Source organism: Manis pentadactyla, chromosome 10, assembly GCF_030020395.1.
Source record: "Manis pentadactyla isolate mManPen7 chromosome 10, mManPen7.hap1, whole genome shotgun sequence".
Classification (NCBI taxonomy): Eukaryota; Metazoa; Chordata; class Mammalia; order Pholidota; family Manidae; genus Manis; species Manis pentadactyla.
The window spans coordinates 109,984,141-109,999,130 of record NC_080028.1 but is presented as its reverse complement, the minus strand read 5'-3'; the positions used below and the strand labels follow the sequence as shown (position 1 = coordinate 109,999,130).

The 14,990-nt window shown below is 43.1% G+C and overlaps 1 protein-coding gene across 2 annotated transcripts in view; it reads left to right on the top strand.

Moving 5' to 3' along the window:
- Positions 1-3,861: 3,861 nt before the first annotated feature.
- The window catches only part of E2F7 (E2F transcription factor 7), a 37,477-nt gene continuing 26,348 nt past the window's right edge, over positions 3,862-14,990 (top strand). For both annotated transcript variants that reach the window (XM_036877173.2, XM_036877172.2), the window contains exons 1-3: positions 3,862-4,071; positions 4,720-4,812; positions 11,510-11,785. In XM_036877173.2, coding sequence (XP_036733068.2) covers positions 4,720-4,812; positions 11,510-11,785 — 369 coding nt within the window. In that variant the 5' untranslated portion in view covers positions 3,862-4,071. The remainder of the gene's footprint in view (positions 4,072-4,719; positions 4,813-11,509; positions 11,786-14,990) is intronic.

Below are 14,990 nucleotides of genomic sequence, written 5' to 3'. Positions count from 1 at the left end.
CATTAGGGAAACCGACCTTGCTCCATAGAGCTAAGGATGACAAAGAGCCTGTAAAGATAAAGAATGAATTCTTTCTGCTCCCTATGGGACATGTAATACAATTTAGGCACCTCCCTTTGAACAGCTGGACATCTGGATGATGTTTGAGGTGGGAGCTGTGACTGCCCTATGAACACCATCCTTTTGTTGCTGTTGTTAAGGCTATGAGCAGGAGCCAATCACTGACTCATTATCCTTCTGACATTGCTTGTGGTCAGCCAAGAATAAATTTTCTGCATTCTCTAAACTTGCTAGCAGCTAGAGAAACAAACTGATCGCATTCCCAGACCCATGAATGGCTAAAGACAAAAGCCACTTTAAATAGCAGCCTTCAGTTTAGGAAGAACTGTTAAACTGATCCACTCAAAGCAACTTGAGAATTTCCAGGATGTGAAGCCAAGGTCCCTGTTAGCCATGTGGTGAAAAATTAGTTTCTAATTCCCTTGTGTCACTGTACTTTCTGAAGACAGATGCTATCCCTGTATTTGCAGTAGTGGAAGAACAGGAAAATGTCTGAGGAAGATTATATATTAACTGGACAATTCAGCCTGTCTGACATGAATTGCATTTCACGACAGTGGACTCTTTCTGTAAAGTGTGATAAACCTTGGGATTTGGAATCCTAAAAGGGTAAAAGACTATTTGGAAGTTGGAGTTAAGTCTTTTGCACAGAGGCATGTCAGATAGCATCTGTGTATATTCTCCTGATCAGAGCCTTGCTGCTCCTCCTTCAGTCGTATCTCCACACCACCCACCGGATTTTCCTTCCGACAACCAGCAACAGTCTCAAACAAGTGAAACACAGCCCCTTGAAATCCCCGCACCTACTCCAGAGAGTAACACCCCACCCCACCCCCAGCTCTTCCTGTCTTCATTGATGGGACCTGAGGATCCATTTCTGGAACACTGAGTCAGAAGCATCCAAAGGAATCAACTGATAAGCATACAGTTGGCACAAGGATGAGGAGGAGGCACAGCTCTGAAAAAGTGCTTAGCGCCCAAGGCCAATTCCAGATCAACAATCTAGAAATCTCTGGTTCAGGTACTGACATTTTAACAAATCTCTCCAGCTGATTCTAAAGTATAGACAGAGTTGAGAACCACAAGCCAGCACAGTGCTGAGCCCTGTGGACTGTTGCAGTATGGGTAATATGATACTGTTCCGAAGTCAGTGCCCTTCCAGGCAGAGATCACTGAGATAAAACTGCAAAATACTTCAATCAGCATGAAACCTGGCATGGCAGTTCTAAAATATGGCCTCCAATTCTTTGACATTTCTCCCATTGAAAGGCAGAGGTATGTCCTCTCCTTTTGCATGTGTATGGATCTCTGACTGCTTTATCCAAAAAATATGGTAGAATTGGTACTATCTTAGTTCTGAGGCTACATGATAAAAAGGCAATGAAATTCCAACTTTGTGGTCCGGATCACTCATTTTGGAGCCCTGAGCCCCCGTTAAAGTTCAACTACCTTAGCCGTTGTACTGTAAGGAAGACCAGGCTACACAGAGTATTCACATGCTTGACTCTCCTCTTAATGCCCCACCTGAGTTCCCAGCCACCATCAGTGTCCACTGAGTAACTGAGCGATAGACAAATTATTTACAAATTTTGGTACTTGAAAGCATCAATGTAAATAATGGTGTTAGAATAATGTCTGAATTTGCCCACCACTCACTCATTTTCCAGTTTTCCTGAAACTAGTGTTTAAGTGTCTGAAACTACATATAGTGTTTCTTGTTTTGAATAGTGGTTTCATTTGAATTGAAAAAGACAGGAAAAATACTCTGAAAATGCTAGGGAAAGGTCTGTGACATAAAACTGCCTAACTTCAAAGAAACAACTACTATCATTTTGAAATATCAGAGAAATGAATGGACTTCAATAATTTGGATGTGGGTCTGGAAAGCTGAATGGTGGTCCCAGAAATGTACATGCACGTCCTAATCCCTGGAACTGGTGAATGTGACCTTATTCGGAAAGTCTCCTTGCAGATGTAACTAAGTTAAGGATCTTGAGATTAAATTATCCTGGATTATACAGGTGGAACCTAGATTCAGTAACAAGTGTCCTTATAAGAGACACACAGGACAGATTTATTCATCAAGGATTGTTTATAGCCACCAGAAGCTGGCAGAAGTGAAGACAAGGCTCTCCTCTAGAGCCCCAGAGGGAGTATCTCTGCTGACACCTTGATTTTTGACCTGGGGCCTCCAGAACTGTGAGAAATCTGTTGTTCTAAACTAACTAGCTTGTGGTAATTTGTTACAGCAGCCACAGGAAAAATAGTTGGAAAAAAAAATGTCCTTGTCCAAATTTTCTCCTTCTGCATAAATGCAAAACTTAATAAATTGAAATTTTATTCTTTAAACTTATCTCCTTATGCTTCTACCTACCAGATGGATTTGTTTTTCAGTTCAAAATATTATCTCTAATACCAAAAAGGCAAATTCCTATTTCTACTATTTTTTGTTTAATATTTTATGTTTAATATTTCCATGCTTGTCTTTTTAAGGTATGGGCTAGCAGTGATTGTAAGGCAATTTATCAGCAATCTGTACAGAGTACAAAGTGAAGGACTTGACTGAATATTCAGAATTCTGCAGTAAGTTGGTTTAAAATATGTATATATTTGGGAGGCAAGGGGTTGGAAAGTGGCATACATGGTATAGAAGGGATAATAAAGAGAATGATATCCTTACTGTAACACATATGGCTTGTGAAGAAATCTCTGTAGACATGCTTTCAAGAAGGCTGTCTCAAATACGAGCAGCGGGACACCCTACAAGACGGCTTAGCAGAACTCTTCAAAAGCTTGGAGGGCTTCAAAAACCAGGGACATGTGAGAAATTGCTGCAGCCGTGAGGAGACATGAAGCCAGGGTGTAAAGTGCTATCCTGGAAAAGAAAAAGGACATTCGGCAAAGTTTAAGGACATGTGAATTAAGTAATGACTTCAGTCAAGAATAAGATATCAATATCGGTTCATTGATTTTAACAAAAGTACTACACAAACATAAGAGGTTATTAAACATGAAACTAGGTGCCAGATATATGGGAACTCTGTCCTATCTTCGCAATTTTTCTGTAAACTTAAAACTGTTGTGAACAGTAACGTCTAACACACACACACACACACACACATATACCTCTATCAATATTTATTTTAAGAAACTAAAATTGAAGGAAGTGAAACATGTAATACAAAATAGTAATGTTGAGGAACTTTTCTCGACTGCTTTCCGGCATGCGGCCCACATTGAGAAGAATGATTCTTAAAGGCGTCCCCACCCCCTCATCACCGGCGACGTTCTGAGAAGGGGCCGCCGCCGAGAACCCCCGGGACCGGGAGAGAAGGGCGGCCCCGCCCAGGTTCCCAGGCCAGCGGCGCGCAGTCTGTTCGAGCCCAAGGTCGCACGGGGGTCCGGCAACAAGCCCGGGCAGCTCCTCTCCCGCGCAGGCCGCCCCCGAGCGCGCCCCTCCCCCGGCGGCCGCGAGGGCCCGAGAGCGGCGCTTCCTGCACAACAAAGGAGCCACCGCCCCGCGCCGCGCCGCCCGGCTTCCCGCGTCCGCCCGCGCCCGCGCCACGCCGGGAACAGGCTGGCGGGCCGACGTGCCCAGGTACCCGGAAGGGGGCGGGCCGATGCGGCGGCCCCTGGGCGGGTGCGGGCGAAACGCGCGGCCCGGAGCGCCAAGGCCCCGAGGGGGGCGGCCCGGCCGTACCACCGCGCGATTGGTCGGGCCGCCCCCGGCCGCCGCTGATTGGCGGGTTCTCAAATTCGGTCTCGAGGCGCCAGGAGGTGTCCTAGCGGGGAGCGCGGGGAGCGCTGGCGGGAGCGCGGCGGGCGGGGCGCGGGCGCTGCGCGGACGCCGCGGGTCCCGGCGGGCGCTGGACTCGGAACGGGCTCCGCGCGCCTCGCTTTCCCCGCGCGATGTTGCCGCCCGGCCGCTGATCGCCTCGCCTCGCGGACAGCGCGCCGGCGGGGGTCGTGGAGGTCCCCGTGGAGGCAGGTCGCCTACGACGCCGAGCGGGAGTGAGTAGCGTGCGGCCGCCGCGCTGGCGAGGAGGCGGGGGCTGCGGGCAGGGGGCCCGTCCCTCCTGGCTGCCAGCCTGCCGGCCCTCGTCCTACCGGCCGGCGGGGAACCGGGGCCCACTGGGGCCGGGCGCGCGTGGGGCGTCCTGGTTCCAGCCCCGCGTCCGGCTCCACGACTGCGGGAGTCGTTGGAGAGCTTGTCGGTGGGGGCTGCTTCAAGTGCCCAGTGGGTTTGCTCTAGCGATCAGGTTTCCTGCCCGATTCAACGCACCCTCAAACCCGGATTCCTGCCAGTTGTTTGCGCCAAAATTAACTGACCTAGGAGACCCTGTACTTTCTGACAGATTTGCCCTCCACCTTCCGGACTTGGTAACTTTATTTTGCCTTGTCGCTTTCCATAAAATAATACTATTTTGTCGATTTTTTTTCTTCCCAGGTTTTCAGTAATTACTAAGCACCTAAACTTTTAAGTGTTTGTGTTCATTCATGTGCGTTTTAGAGTTGGGGGTGGCTACAGTCCTGGAAATTCCCGGGATGAGTTTAGGGAGGGGAAGTTCATGTTCAAGAGCAAGTAATAAATAGATATTTTTGTTGGAGAAGAAAATGTCCCATTGTAAAATCATTTTCTGATGTAATTGTTCATTACAGATGGAGGTAAATTGTTTAACTCTAAAAGACCTGATCAACCCCAGGCAGCCCAGACTGGATTTTGCGATTGAAGATGGGGAAAATGCACAAAAGGTAAGTACACTCAAATGCCTTAAGCTCTAACATGTTTTGAATGGTGATGTCTAATTCAGTTAAGTGTTCCAACATGCTACTTGTATTTGTCTTAGAAACATAGTAATTAATTTTGATGAACACTGTAGAAATATACTTTGTCTTTTTTAATGGAGGCATCCAAACTATTACTGTTGAGTTTCTCAGTCATTGTGCAGTGGAAACACGCTAGGTGAAATGTTGGAACCAATTTATATGAGTCAAAGATAAGCTGGACACTGCAATCAAAAGTTTGTAATACTTAGAGTTGTCAAGGTAGAATTAGCTAATGCTATGCAGGAATGTTAAGCCTCATTTCTCAGGAAATTAGACTCTTTTTGCTGGAAATGCTGGATTATTAAAGTGCGGTGAAATGTTCTTCATACCAGTGAACCACCTCCTAGAGGTGTTGCGTTCACCAAGATGATATATGGGAGCATATGAGGAGGTAAGTGACTGAGCCCACCCAGGTACCTGAGTATTGTCCAGGGGCTCCTGCTGGTTTTACACTGAGCCATTCCCTCCTTTTTTGCATTCCAGGAAATTTATAAAACCGTGGTGGTATCATAGCAGTATCTAAACTATCCCCACACCTACACCAGCACAGTGGCACTCACCTGGCAGGGCCCTACAGAAAATGTATAAATAGCTCATTAGTAGTGAACGCTAAGCATTTTTAGGCAGAGTCAAATAGATATAACAAACACAGGTGTAGAAACTTTGCATATAAATCTGGGCATAGCAGCTTCCGTGGGCACTGAACTTCTCTTGGTTCCTGGTCTTATTTTTAGGCTTAGTGTGGACAAAGAAACTGTCTGGTTGCAACACACCTGTTGTATGGGCCTTTGGAGAGTCATGGATGACCATTCATTTTGGATAGGGGATGGGTATGCAGTGGTATACGTTCTCTTATAGGGTTTTTTTCCCCCTGACATTTGGTGTTGTTTTTTGTTTTTGTTTTTGTTTTTGTTTTTAAGGATAAGATGTATACCAAAACATTATTGTTTTAAATAGGACTTTTTAAAAAATTACCTAAAACATATGAAAATGGAAATGCCCAGACTTAAGATGTATATTCAGTTTTAGCTTTGGGAGTTACAGAGCAAAACTTGTTTTCCTTTATGATTTGGACAGGACAGCTTTCAAAGAATGCGCATACATTTATATAAAGCCTAAGTTAGTGTCCGCTTCTGACCTTTTGGGTCAATGATTTTTTTATCAAGTGCCTTCAACCAGGGCACTTCTGCCCTAGTTAGTGTCAGCAAGTGCTCCGTCCAGCTGAACTTTGGCATTGTGCCGGGAGTGGAGAAAAACTCAAATGACTCAGAAGAGATGGGAAAGTGGTTCAGTTGTTTGAAGTAGAATGTGTGAGCAGGGGCTCTTTCAGCTCACAGAGAAGGCAAGGAATGAGAACAGAGCGCCTCTGCCCAGAAACCCCGAGCCCCTACCGGCTCTTTCTCACGTGGCTGTGGGAACAGAAGGGAAGGACAGAGGACATCTAGGGCTGGTGAGGACATGGGGTTTGGATTCAAGAGATCTGGGTTTGATTTCCTGCTGTGCCACTCCTGTTACATAACCCCTGACAAATGTTTGTGTTCCAGATGCTGGGGGTACGATGGTTTAATAAGTCCTCTACCCTCTGTAAGCCTGTTTTTTTCTTTCACAAACTGGAGCTAATAAGCAGCACATCCCCCTTTGGGTGTTTGCAAAGCACCCAGCTGCACATTACTGTTCTCTGTACTTGGGAGCTGACAGCCCAGAGGCAAATAGGATGCGGGCCCTGCCCTGGTTACCTGAGAGACCTTCAGGGACTCAGATATTAACCTAACCAACTGTATCTAAATTTGGCAGGTGCTTTAATAGGAGCGAAAGCAAAATAGGGGAGGAAGAAATTTGTGGGGAGTCTGGGCAGAGTTGGGACGTTTCACAGGGGAGGTGACATCTGGGCTAAGTGAGCCAAAGGACCTTGAAAGGAGAAACAACATGCCGTGTGGGCATTCAGGAAACATTCAAGACACCCAGAGGGGCCAGAGGCTAGTGGGGCGGAGCTGTTGCCTCTTGAAACCCTCTAAGGGATGCCTGATACAGTATTCTGTGGTCTGTTGGCATTAGAGGATTTATCTTTCTTGACCATCTGCACATGTGTCAAGAACTAGAAGTACTATATAAAGCATGCATCATCTTACTGCTCATGGAGAACTTTTCTTTAGAACATTTCTTTAAAAGTTGTAAGTTTTCAACTTCATTACCCAGATTCACTGTGCCCGATTGCGGGTTCCTAAGCAAGACTCCTCCTAAGTTGTTTTGGGGATGGTGGAAGTAGAAAATGGACCGTTTGGGACAAGGAGGTGAGCAGTAAGGATTGAGCTGTTCCAAGGGCTTTGTGAAGGAGACGACAGTTGATCTAGGGCTTGAAGAATGACTCCTAAGACTCAGACAGGGAGACGGAGGAAACCAGGGAAGAAGTAGAAGCGAGCATGGTGCGTTTGGGAACAATGCCTAGATTCAGTGGGTATAGGTTTTCTTTGAAGACCATTCATCTCTTTTTAAGAAAGGTGAGTTCAATGTGAAATATATATTTGTAACTGTAGTTACAGCCAAATAAACACATACAGGAGGCAGTGGGTTGCCTGATACTGGAATAATGAAAGGTCCTAGCCAGATACAAACTTGGGAATTCTGAACATACAGGTTGATTTTAAGGCCATGGGCATGAGACTGGGTGAACTATCCCACAGAGAACAAATAGGCAGGAGAAGAGGGCTGAGCTTTGTGAGAGTAGAAAAAGGGGAACCAATGAAGGAGACTGAGAAGGAACAGTTAAAGAAGTGGGAAGAGAACCAAGGGAGAAAGTGTCAAGGGTTTTATAGAGCAAAACACAGTCAAGAGCAGTGACTGTAATGGGGTATGTAGGGGGGACTTGATGATGGGTGGAGTCTAGTAAACATAATGTTCCTCATGTAACTGTAGATTAATGATACCAAAAGAAAAAAAATTTTTTTAATTAAAAAAAAATACATAGTCAAGAGCCATAACCATGGCAGTGGGGGCAAGTGAGATATCTTGCCACTGATTTGGCAACTGAGAGGTGACCTCAGTGATCGCTGTGAGTCAGAGCAGACTGGTGGTTTGAGGAACCCCTGGGAGATGCTCAGGGAATGCCCATCTGTTCTAGAAAGTGTACCTGAAGGGAAGGGGAGTCATCCGTCAGCTAGAGGAGAGCTTCCTGACCAGTCATGCAATGAGCCATAAGGATGGGTTGGGTTTCAGTAAGCAAAGCTTAGCTGATGGCATCAGTGACAAAGTGATGGTGTGAGCAGCAGCTCAGATGTGATAAAGTGCAGGACAGGTTTGAAGTAAAGCAGGAGTATGCATGAGATGGACGTGGGAAAGTGGGTAGCAAAATATTGCCTAGGGCCTTGACCAGTCTGATGAGGGTACACACAGTTTGAGGTAACAATACAGTGATCAAAGCTATGACTGAGACAGAAACAGGACTAGCACCAAGAACTTACCTGCAAGTCCCTCCTATGGCAGCCTCCCCCACAGAGGTAATGCTGGTGTAATTGATAACGATGAACATCTGTATAGAGACCAGCTGCCTTCCCCTCCATTATCTAACTGTCTCATCCTCTGCAATGCTGTACCTTATCCCCGCTTCCCCAGGAGAGCTGAGAGCCTGTTGTCTGGTTGTCTCTAATGGAGAACAGATTTCCAGGGTGTTGCGGCTGAGATTTCCTGGAAGCAGATCTGACACAGACTTGGTGTGCAGGTGGTTTACAGGGGAGAGCTCTGGGGTTCAGTGCCTGTGGACGGGAAGGCAGCAGAACTGGACGGAGGGAGAGGGGAGCTGCCACAGCCTCAGCCGGAATCAGAGTTTACCCTGGCTGGGGAGGGGTGTGAAGGGCCACTCTAGAATGACTCCACAGGGTGGTGCTGACTCAGCATGACTTCTACCAGCCATTGAGGACAGTACAGGCCTCCTGGGGAGGCGTAATCCCAGCAAGTACTCTTCAACGAAGGCAGTCCAGTTAAGGGCTTCCTGTTGGCATTACTTCCAGCAGTGGGAGGCATGAGTCTTTCACTCCTAGAGAGATCTGGGTGCATCCCAATGTCCACCACACAGCTGGGGAGCCTTGCAGATAGATACTGTAGTCGGAACCCCTATTTTATTGGTAGGGAAACTTGGGCCAGACAGGATGAATAGTTTGTCCAATATCAAAAAGGTGAGACAAAACCCAGCTTTCTGCATTCTCTTTGCCATCCCCTTCCTGCTGCCTTATTCATTGTCAGGACTGAAGTACACACAGATGAATAGAGCACAGTGTAGACTGCAGTAGTTGATTTTTTTGCCTAAGACCCCAGAAAACAATTTGCTTAGCCTTTTTTTTCCTTTTGATGTAGAAAAACCATAACCTACCAGGTAACCTAACTCCCCTCCCTACCCTTTACCATGGGGATACCTTTTGGAATAACTAGATAATCAAGGCACAGTGTTCTTTGAGCACCTGTAAGGGGAAAGGCCTTGTGTCAAACTGTGAGAAATAAGACATGTGGAATTTGCTCCCTGATCTCCAGAAGTACATGATCTCATTAATGAGACAAGATAGATACCCAGGAAGTTAAACAGCAATATGATGTGCTATATTATATTAGCTCTGAGTGCCAGAAGAATGGTAATAAAGAATGGGAAAGAAGGGCGAAGGTAACAGCTCAGTTTTATTGAGTACTCAGGAATTATAGACCAGGAACTATTCTCATAACTCTTGAGGTTGCTGTTTTTATGAACTTCATTTTCAGTTGAGAGAATTAAAATACAGCTAGGAGAAGCAACTTGCTGATAAATAGCAGAGGAAGGTAAGCCAGCCTAGAGCCTGCATGCAGAGCTCCTTCCTGTACCGCCTCTCTGAAGGTGCTAGTGGAGATCAGTGGCCTGTGGGATGCCTTTTAATGGAGCTGAGAGAAAGGTAACTTCCTTCTCATGTACACCCAGAACAAGCTCATTTCTAGATGCAGAATTTGAGATCCTTCTACTGTCAGCTATTTCTTGCATACCAATGACTTCTGTCCTGAGTGAAGGTTGTATGTGACCTCGAGCAAGTGATTTAACCTCTCTGTGCCTCTGTTTCTTCGTCTGTAGATGGGAAAAATAATAGTACTTGATTCCCCAGATTGGGTCAGGAGTTAACATAGGTAAAGTACATAAGGAAGGGCATGGGACCTAGTAAACGCTCAGTACTTTCCCTGGAGCTTGCCTGTGTTACAGGCTTTAACAGAATCACACACAAGTAGGGACTTGTTAAGAGGTTGAGTAGACGCATTGCTCCAGGCTGGATGCTAACCGCAGCTGTGGCATCAAAGACGGTCTCCCACACCCCATGCCCTTCCTTCCTCTTCCCTAGGCCACAGTCTCATCACTGTGGGCTGGGAGCTTCTTCTGACCCAAGGAACAAGAGCTGACCTGCTAACACCAACTCCAGTTTCTCCCAGACAATCTTTTTTTCCCTCTTCACATGTTACTAACTGATGGGAAAGCATTTTTTTTTTAAGCCATTGATCAGCCAGAGGCCAAGAACACACTGGCTGTAAGAGTGATACATGTACAGGAAAGCGAATGACACATTTAACTCATCCACCTTCCAATTATGTGAGGTACTATTGCCTGGAAGTGAATTCTGCTACAGAAAGCAGAATCTCTGTTTTCAAATGGTAAAACCTTATATTAGGGGAAAGAAATTTATTTTAATTACTTGATAGTTTCAAATATGTATACTTAGTTATTTTTCATAATGGACTAATGAACACAATGACCCCATCATTAATCTTTTCTTAGAATTATCTAACAGTCTACCCAAAGTGTGGGGGCAGGTACTAGTCCACACAGTATTACTAAGCTGCAAAAAAATTAAGAACTTGAGTGTTAAAGCCTTAGGAACCCCTCTAGCAATTTGATATTATTCCCAGTGACATCTACGCCCATGATCAGTGGTCTCGTCCTGTTGAGCAGCCTGTAGGTCAGTTTGAGTGGCACATGCCAGTGGAGTGTCATGCATGATGGGAGTAAGTGCTATTAAGTAAGATCACATTGGTATGTGCAGTTTGGAAATAAAAAACCTCAGTCCTTCACCATGGGTAGTTTGAGAAGCACTGCTGTAGAGGAATAACATTAGACAGCTCTTGAAGTTGGTTTGAAATGTGGCGTTTTCTTAGATGCTTTTCCATTAATCATTCCTGAAAATTGCAAATTGCTGTATTAGCACTGGTGAACATTCAACTACAAAAGCATAATTGCACCTCATTAGTTCAAACTAACTAATTAATCTGTTAGTTAATCTGACACTTAGAATCAATATGGACTCAACCCACATTTGCCCTTATTATCATCCCCAACGATTATAAGCATCCACCACTAACAGAGATATCCTTATGACCTCTTTCACAGAGATGTCATGGAAAATATGTTTAATAAGAATGGTAGATTATCATCAGTTTCTAATTGGAGCCGCTCCAGTTTCCATGAATTCTTCTATTTTCATTAATCCTGTCCTGATGTTTTCCAGCCCTGAATATGTGGTCTCTTTGTATATTCATGTCTTAGTGAATAATGGGAATGAAGTGTAATCTTAGCTGATACCTGCCTTTTCTCATTACTGCTAAAAGGTCTCCTTTTTTAAAATAGGAAAATATATTTGTTGATCGCTCAAGGATGGCCCCAAAGACTCCAATAAAAAGTGAACCAATTGATTTATCAAAGCACAAAATCTTCACTCCAGAACGAAATCCCATTACTCCAGTTAAGCTTGTCGACAGGCAGCAGGCAGAACCGTGGACGCCGACAGCTAACCTGAAGATTCTCATCAGTGCCGCCAGCCCGGACATCAGAGACCGGGAGAAGAAAAAGGGGCTCTTCAGACCCATTGAAAACAAGGATGGTGCTTTTACAGATTCCCTGCAGGTAAGCAGGCTGTGCCTCCAGGGGTCTTACAGAATTTTAAAATTTTTGCTTGATTATTAACAAGTCAGAATTCTCAGTTTTTCAGTGACTAGTCAGCCAAAAGCAGTAATAAACTTAAACTTATTATCTTGTTACTTATAGCGGAAATGGAATTCTCACTGTATCTCATTGTTCATAACAAATGCTTCCGTTTCTTCTATATGATATTCCCTTGACCAGTACACATTTTAAGATAGTTTTTTAAGCAAGACTGTTCAATAATTTTGATTTAGTGAAAGAATTTGGATCTTTTTAATGCTGCTGTGAACGGTAATTTTGCTCTGATTTTAGGTAATCTTAGTCGAAATATTTTTTGCTCGGGAAATTTCATTTTCTTGTGTATGTTAATTTCATTGGTTTTGACTTTAAAGTTAAGTCATCTTTAAGTTACCTGTCATGTGGGGAATAAAAGCTATTGAATAAGGAGCATATCAATACCTTTTTTTAATAAGTCAATATGTTTCACTCTCTCCTCAAATTTTTTCCCAGACCTGCTAAGAAAAGGTACAGATTTGTGTGTTATTTCTCTTCCATTTTTCCTTTCAGTGGATTTTTTTCAAAATGAAGAAACTGGGAAGGGAGGAAAAAAGATGTCCCAAATTACAACTTGAAATTAGCAGAACAAAATGAATTAAATCTGCTGTATACTTCATTGCAGTGATAAAACTAACATTCTTTCATGTAACCAAATACAAATCAGGCAATACCTGGAGAGCCACTGCCTTAGAGAAACTCCTGTGTACGTACACCAAGAGACATGAACAAAGAATATCATGGAAGCCTAGTTCCTATTAGCCCAAACTGGATATAGCCAAATGGCTATAAACAGGAAAATGTGTAAATAAATCATTGTGTATTCATGCAGTGGAGTATCATATGCAATGAAAATGAGAGAACTACAGCTGTATGCAAGTATATGGAAGAACTTCTTAATTGAAAAAAACAAGTCCCAGAAGAGTACTGTATAGTTTCAATTTTACAAAAGCTTAATGAAAAATAAAATCTAAGCTATAATGCACATATGTTAGATGTGACATGTATTATAGAGTGATTTTTTAAATGGCAAGGAAATAAACACAAAGTTAGGAGGCAGGTTACTCTGCAGGATGGGCAGATGTAAATTAATATTCTGGTTTTGGGTTGAGAGGTAGATTCATGAGTATTAATAGTACATATATGAAAAGTATATTTTATAGTATCATATTCAATCAAAAGGTACTAAAGAACTAATTTTAAAAAGAAGATAATCCTCAGTAATTTTTAAGAATACAAAGGGATCCTGTGACGAGCAAGTTTGAGAACTACTGTTCTTGGGTGCAAGCCTAGCTGTGGAACTGCTGGGTCATCGGATATGCAAGTACTCACAGGACAGTGCAAACTGCCTTCCCAAGTTTTCCCATCCACCTTTAAGGTATAAACACTTACTCATCCGCATCTTCTCTGACACTTGAAATTGCCAAATGCATAAATGTCTGCCAGTCTGGTGAGTGTACAGCTGTCTGTCCCTGTGGCCCTCATTTGCTTTTCCTTGGTCACGAATAAGGTTAAGCTTCTTTCCACATGTTTACTGGGCACCGTGTTTTTTTCTCTTCTGTGAAGTGCCCGTTCATGTTCTTTGCTGATTTTTATTGGGTTTTTCTTTTTCATACTGATTTGTAGGAGTTTATTGTATATTCTAGAAACTAATCCTTTATCAGTTATATGGGTTACATTTCAATTTGGGGCTTGTCTTTTTCTTTTATGTTGCTTCTTGTAATCAGTTGACCCGGCACCATTTATATAGTCCTTCCTCTTCCCCTGAGTTCCTCTGTCTTATGTCAAAGTCCCATTTATGTGTGCATCTGTTGCTGGGGTCTTTTCTATTCCACCAGCCAATTTGCCCATCCCTACACCAATAGCATGTTGTATAGCAGTTAAAGCAAGACCCCCAATTTATTTTCCCTCAGAACGGATATTCTATCTTTCCCTTTTTCTCTTCCTACACACTTTAAATTGGATTTTAATTGGAATTGCATTGCGTGTAGATTAATGTAAGAAGAATTAACTTCTTTATGGTAGTGAGTCTTCCTATCCATGAAGATAGTATAATTTTTCTAAGTCAGTATAATTCTCTTAAGTTTTAACATTTTACACAGATACATTTTGCTTGATTTGCCCTAAAAAAAAACGTAATCATTCCTGTTGCTATTGTGATCTTTCACATAACTTTTCTGTTACTTTTGTATAGAAATGCAGCTGATTTTTTAATATATTGTCTTTTTAGCTACCTTGCTAAATCCTCTCATTTTCAGTAATTTGAGATTTAAAAAAATTTTTTTAATGTAAACAGTTATGTCTTCTGCTGAATGAAAATTGTATGTACTCTTTTCCAGTCCCTGTCCTCAGTTTGTTTTTCTTGTTCCCCTGCACTGGCTAGTATCTCCAACAGGATATAAAAGAGGAGCAGTGAAAATAGACATCCTTATCATTTTCCTGATTTTTAAGGGAGTGTTTCCAGGATTTTCCCATTAAGACGGGTTTGCTGTTGGGTTTTTATGGATACACTTTATTAAAGAAGTTCTCCATTCCCAGTTTTCTAAGGGCATTTTTGAAAATTATTAATGGGTGTTAAATTTATCAAATGCTTTTTCTGAAGCTATGGAGATAATCATATCACTTTTCGCCTGGAATATGTCCACTTTTACGTTTGCTTTCTCGGGACTTAAACTGAAGCCTTTCAAATGTGGGTTGATGAAACAAGGATGCTAGTTTAGGACTTATAATTAGAAAGAATAAGATTTGGCTGCCCTTGTTCAGTGCCATCAACCCTTGTATAAAATTAAACAGTTTGGTGACATAATACAGGCCAGTGCATCTCAAGCTATCACGTTACCAGGAATCACCCAGGACTTTATGAAAAGATGGATTCTGATACATCAGTGTGGGATGAGGCTTGAGAGTCCGCATCTCTTAACAACTCCTGGTGGTGCTGATCTACAGGTCCAATGAGCACACTAGGAACAAGAGTGTACCAACCTATAAATGACTGCATTTTTCATTTTTTAAGTTTTTAACCAGTAGATTCATCTTTAAGTTGCAAAGGGTAAAAAATTCAGAGAAAGCAATCAGTAAAGCTTTAAGAAAATTAAGCTAGGAAATGTATTTTAACCAGAATCTAGGATGGTAT